Source organism: Salmo salar, chromosome 24 (genome assembly GCF_965601325.2).
Source record: "Salmo salar chromosome 24, fSalSal1, whole genome shotgun sequence".
Lineage (NCBI taxonomy): Eukaryota > Metazoa > Chordata > Actinopteri > Salmoniformes > Salmonidae > Salmo > Salmo salar.
The window spans coordinates 4,529,312-4,535,675 of record NC_138314.1 but is presented as its reverse complement, the minus strand read 5'-3'; the positions used below and the strand labels follow the sequence as shown (position 1 = coordinate 4,535,675).

Genomic DNA, 6,364 nt, shown 5'->3' with positions numbered 1-6,364 from the left:
CCTGCACTAGGCTATGCACATATAACACATATCAATAACATACTTTAGGATTTCTCAGTGATATGCTAATACAATCCATCAAGTCTGAGCTGTTTGTTTTTCATTGGCAATAAGATATACTATGATGATCGTCATGGGGTGCTCAGTGAAGTTAATAGTCCACAGTACGTCGATAAGAACAGTTCCCCAACAAATTACTTTTACAATACGAGCATGTAGTCTACTAAACAGCCCTTATGTTCATGCAGAACTGTGAAATATTCCTATCATGAAATATTATTTGGTACACAATACAGAAAAACTCATTCTCCATTCCCTCCCCTGACCACTGAACTTTGGTCCTTAACTTGACACCTTGACCTCCGACCCCAACCCCATTAACAAAAGTGGTCACAGTTGGCCATACGTGATTTAAAACACACCTATGTTTGTTACACAGTTATATGGATATACACTTATAATAACTTCTACAAATGTTTCAAGAGACGACTGGTTAAATCCATGCACTTCATGCACAGATGATGGTCATCGTCCAGGCCCACATAGTAGGGTCTCAATGGGTTCCATTCAGAAAGGAGTTTAAGGGGAAAGTTGGGAAATATGCCCATGAAGTCAATTGGATGAGAGCCATGTATTAGTTTCCTTTCAGTTTATTTTAATGTTGGTTTGATTGTCTGTTGTTGTTTTTGTCATTGTTGTTGTGGTCATGGTACTGTTTGTGGTTGTTGTTTAGAAGTTTTTCCTCAGTCATTTGTCCAGGTGTCTTACATTAGTCTCTTTCAGAGGGTCAGGAGGCCATAGGTGTCCCCGTCTACTTCATGCCGCTCCGCAGCACCTGATTGGCTGCGATAAGCATGACACTGATGACGAAAGCAATGGCGAAAGCACATATCAGGCTCTTGCGTACACACGTCTGCTTGACTTGCTGCGTTGGACTAGCTGCTTGACAGGGAAGGGAGGCAAGAGGATAAGGAAGGTATTTTAGAGGAAAAGAGCTACAGTACATATAACGCAGCTACCTCTGGGCTATGCATTTTCCCACCACGTCAACTTTCCATATCTCTCACCTGTTACTCCCTCTCAGTTAATCTACAGTGAGGGAAAAAAGTATTTGATCCCCTGCTGAATTTGTATGTTTGCCCACTGACAAAGAAATGATCAGTCTATAATTTTAATGGTAGGTTTATTTGAACAGTGAGAGACAGAATAACAACAAAAAAATCCAGAAAAACGCATGTCAAAAATGTTATAAATTGATTTGCATTTTAATGAGGGAAATAAGTATTTGACCCCTCTGCAAAACATGACTTAGTTCTTGGTGGCAAAACCCTTGCTGGCAGTCACAGAGGTCAGACGTTTCTTGTAGTTGGCCACCAGGTTTGCACACATCTCAGGAGGGATTTTGCCCCACTCCTCTTTGCAGATCTTCTCCAAGTCATTAAGGTTTCAAGGCTGACGTTTGGCAACTCGAACCTTCAGCTCCCTCCACAGATTTTCTATTGGATTAAGGTCTGGAGACTGGCTAGGCCACTCCAGGACCTTAATGTGCTTCTTCTTGAGCCACTCCTTTGTTGCCTTGGCCGTGTGTTTTGGGTCATTGTCATGCTGGAATACCGATCCACGACCCATTTTCAATGCCTTGGCTGAGGGAAGGAGGTTCTCACCCAAGATTTGACGGTACATCCATCGTCCCTTTGATGCGGTGAAATTGTTCTGTCCCCTTAGCAGAAAAACACCCCCAAAGCATAATGTTTCCCCCTCCATGTTTGATGGTGGAGATGGTGTTCTTGGGGTCATAGGCAGCATTCCTCCTCCTCCAAACACGGCGAGTTGAGTTGATGCCAAAGAGCTTCATTTTGGTTTCATCTGACCACAACACACCCAGTGTGGATTTCAGTCCTTCACGGCGTAGTGTGTTACCAATTGTTTTCTTGGTGACTATGGTCCCAGCTGCCTTGAGATCATTGACAAGATCCTCCCGTGTAGTTCTGGGCTGATTCCTCACCGTTCTCATGATCATTGCAACTCCACGAGGTGAGATCTTGCATGGAGCCCCAAGCCGAGGGAGATTGACAGTTCATTTGTGTTTCTTCCATTTGCGAATAATCTCACCAACTGTTGTCACCTTCTCACCAAGCTGCTTGGCGATGGTCTTGTAGCCCATTCCAGCCTTGTGTAGGTCTACAATCTTGTCCATGAGAGAGCTCTTTGGTCTTGGCCATGGTGGAGCGTTTGGAATCTGATTGATTGATTGCTTCTGTGGACAGGTGTCTTTTATACAGGTAACAAACTGAGATTAGGAGCACTCCCTTTAAGAGTGTGTTCCTAATCTCAGCTCGTTACCTGTATAAAAGACACCTGGGAGCCAGAAATCTTTCTGATTGAGAGGGGGTCAAATACTTATTTCCCTCATTAATGTCACGACTTCCGCCGAAGTCGGCCCCTCCCCTTGTTCGGGCGACGTTCGGCAGTCGACGTCACCGGCTTACTATTCACCACCGATCTATGTTTTCCTGTTCGTTTTGTTTTGTCTTACTTATACACATCTGTTTTCAATTCCCTGATTATGTTCCTTATTTAACCCTCTGGCTTCCCTTTTTGTCTTGTCCGTGATTGTTCATGTTTAGTGGTTGTTGGAGGTGTTTCTCCCAACCCTGTTATTTTGCTGTGGGAGAATTTTTGATTGTGGTTTTTGAGTAAACACATTTGTTTGCACTTATCCCTGTGTCCTGCGCCTGACTCCGATACTTCTCCAAACGAAAGCGTTACAATTAAAATGCAAATCAATTTATAACATTTTTGACATGCGTTTTTCTTTTGTTGTTATTCTGTCTCTCACTGTTCAAATAAATTTACCATTAAAATTATAGACTGATCATTTCTTTGTCAGTGGGCAAACGTACAAAATCAGCAGGGGATCAAATACTTTTTTCCCTCACTGTATATGCCTGTCTCAAGAAAACAATTAAACACGGTGTATTATAGTGTGTACAATAAGTCTCTTATGATCTATATCCACCTGAGACGCATGTTCTGAGTGAACTATAAAGTGTGAACTTTAAAGTGTCTACTATAAAGTGTGTACTATAAGATCCCTTACTGTCTATATCCACCTGGCAGGCCCCTGGGTTCTCTATATGGCTCTCCTCGGTCATGATGATGTTCTCGATGTCCTTCATGGTCAGGTGGTCACAGAACGTATCGTACAGCAGCCTCTTCAGCTCCTCCACTGTCAGCTTCTGCATGTCGGTCTAGACACAAGCACACACGCACAGACAATCAAGAGCTGTTGTCACTACGGTGGAGATACTGTTTCAAGGATGATTTTATGTTTTTCACCCCAATGGATATGGTTTAGATTTGGGAATGGTAAGCTGATCCTGGACTTTCTAGCCTGAGTGAACAACACAACACTGCCCATTGATGCGTGTGACATATTGAATGACTGTCTTGACTTGGGAACATACACTTCCATACACACATTACAACGTGTGTGTTTGTTCTAGATTGAACACAAAAACACTGCTTAGGCATAGACAGACATTGCCAAGGGAAGCCTGAATCAGTCTCTAAATACTTGGTGACTCCTATTACTGTCAATATGGGAGGGTAATTATCTGGCAAACTGTCACAGAATCAATGCCTGATTACATCTACATAGATTTCACTTCATTTGATAATAAGACAAGCGTAGAAAAGGGATGGCACTGTCCTATTAACCATCCAACCAAATCTGGCAATTACATTTGTCTTTGTTCCAAGTCACAAAGACTTAGATAAACGTGATAGATAAATGATTTGATAGATAGATGACAGCTATGGCGAAGCATCCTGATCACCCAGAAGCCTTTGCTTCAGCTTGTCAGTGGTAATCAGCAGGAGAGATGCGGGTAATGATTACTTACCTTCCAGAACACGGAGTCAAAGTCAGTTCCGTGGAACTTGTCAGGCATTCCGGCTGCTGTCAGCTTGGGTCCGAGAAGAGTGACAAACTCCTCGAAATCCACCTGACCATCACCTGTTGATGACAGTGGGTCGAAGACATCTGTTATGCTAGTGTGTTTGCAAGCACACATGAATGCATGTATGCATAACTATGTGGGTGCCTGTGTGTGTGCCTGTGTGAGTGCCCTGAGTATGTCCGTCGGGGGTGTGTGTGTGTGTGTGTGTGTGTGTGTGTGCGTGTCTCACCGTCCATGTCCAGTCTCTGTATGATGACCTCCAGCTCCACCTCGTTGGGCATGTATCCCAGGGATCTCATGGCCATGCCTAGCTCCTGCTTGGAAATAAAGCCATTCCCATCACGGTCAAACACCTTGAACGCCTCGCGGATCTCTGCAGAGAAGACACATACGAAGGAGTATGGCTCAGTTGGTAGAGCATGGTGTGTGCAACGCCAGGGTTGTGGGTTTGATTCCCACGGGGGGCCAGGACAAAAACAATGTATAAAATGTATGTATTCACTACTGTAAGTCGCTCTGGATAAGAGCGTCTGCTAAATGACTAAAATGTAAAAAATGAAACCAGCCTACCTGTTCTGTGCGCCTAAGAAATCAATCAATCAATTAATGTCTGGTTGTGCATTTGGTGGGTGGATCTTAATTGCACAAGGCCTATTATTTGGCCGGGAAGAGTATTTTTATTGATTCTACACATCACTTTGGTCAAGTTGATTCTCTCCAACTGACTTGTAAGTTGCAGCAATTTTTGGGGTTGCAAACGGCCTATATCGCATCGATATTAGTCAGGAACATTTATTCCAGTGCTGAAATGTATTAAAAAAATTTAAGTAGGATAATTTTGGTCATCGAGTCGTAATGGTATCCAATTAAACTTTGAGTGAGGCGTAGTGCCTTTACAGCCCTCTACTGGGCCCTCGAAACGAAGCTAATCGAGAATGATGTTCTGTAACCCAACCCTGGAGAGTTGCTTGAAGAGTAATCGATGAGAAAAATACTAGGATTGAAGCAAATGTAAGGAATTATAACTTTATAACAAATCATGCAAAACATTTACAGTTAACAGGAATATGTTCGCTGTAGAGACAAATTATAATGCAAAAGTTAATTTACAAAAAACTGCCTAACATTGGCCAGCTAGCTATGCATTTAGCTTTCTATGTGTGCGGTTCACAGTTATATGAATTGTAATTTGTCTTGTTTAATGTTTTAGGAACTCCTGAGCAAACCAGAAAACAAGGCTATCATCTTGTGAAACCCAGTGCTAGTAAAGAATTCAGCTAAAGCATTTAACGTTACTGGAAATTGAATCAACAATTTTGTAAACTTGAGTCCGAATTGTCATTGTTCTTTATTGAAGTAACGTTAACGTAGAGATTGAAGATATTTGTCTTGCAATGCAGCTGAAGTAACATAGCTAGCTAACTCTTGTATTGCTTATTGTGTAGTAGAGTATACAAATACATGTATTCCTATGGATGGGTAGCTATGTAGCCGATTTGTGTATAGACCTTAAAACATTTGGTATAAATAGGGGTTTTCATTTTTTTTATTGCTTCCACTTGTTAATCATTAATCCCAAAGAAATTGCAGGAAACATGTGAAGGAAATGCAACTGTTACATTTCAAACTGCAAACTGTTGGGACTGAGCCAAAGTCAGTATATTTCAAAACAGTTTTGTGAGATTTGTGTAACTCACGACTTACATGAGGGTTGGGTTTGGATTACAATCATGTCACTTACCCACTAACATGGGATTGTACCACCTAGGGAAAACCTTCATGAAGCTGCACTAATTACGTTCTATCCAATCATAGCAGCGAACCTTCAAATAGTGAGACAGACCTAACCATTACACAGCGCCTCGGACTTGGACATGTTTACAGAAGACAACGCAATTGATGTGTTTGACAGTGATTACTCAAGTCTGCCACTGTTTTGGTCATATTGAAAATTGAGACGATGCACACTTGATCCACACTGCCACTTGTCAATATTCCAAAATTCAAAACCTATACACGAGCATCTTGTGTCCCGCCACAACTTGTTTTGTGACATGATTCGATATAAAACACTGCCAAACAGATGCACACTCTGGTAAGAGATAGTGAGAAAGCTGTAAATGTGAAACGTCACCAAAACACACACGTCGCCACTCGCCAGTGACTTGATAGCCAATTTAGCTAATATGGCCTGTCTGTTCAATGTGCCTGCTAGCTACTACTAGCTAGCTTCATTGACAACCGTGGTGGAGAGTACTTACGTATAAATGCTGTAAAGTACTACTTTAGTTGTTTTGGGGGGTATCTGTACTTTACTATTTATATTTCATTGATCATTTTTACTTCACTACATTCCTAAAGAAAATAATGTACACGGAACAAAAATAGAAACGCAACAGGCA

At 41.9% G+C, this 6,364-nt stretch overlaps 1 protein-coding gene across 1 annotated transcript; it reads right to left on the bottom strand.

Annotated features, from left to right (window-relative positions):
* Positions 1 to 811: 811 nt before the first annotated feature.
* Positions 812 to 5,838, bottom strand: LOC106584969 (calcium-binding protein 7). Its single transcript, XM_045706606.2, has 5 exons — positions 5,811 to 5,838; positions 4,192 to 4,335; positions 3,906 to 4,018; positions 3,101 to 3,251; positions 812 to 939 (listed from the first exon to the last, which is right to left on the bottom strand). Exons 1-5 carry the CDS (start codon positions 5,836 to 5,838, stop codon positions 812 to 814), a joined length of 564 nt encoding a protein of 187 aa, XP_045562562.1.
* Positions 5,839 to 6,364: the final 526 nt, after the last annotated feature.

Excerpts from the sequence above, each read along its gene's own strand:
- LOC106584969 (XM_045706606.2), bottom strand. The coding sequence starts at position 5,838 with ATGTCCAAGTCCGAGGCGCTGTGTAATG. Across the intron at positions 4,336-5,810 it reads GTCCGAGGCGCTGTGTAATG|AGATCCGCGAGGCGTTCAAG; the intron begins GTTAGGTCTGTC and ends TCTTCTCTGCAG. Across the intron at positions 4,019-4,191 it reads ACAGAGACTGGACATGGACG|GTGATGGTCAGGTGGATTTC; the intron begins GTGAGACACGCA and ends TGTCATCAACAG.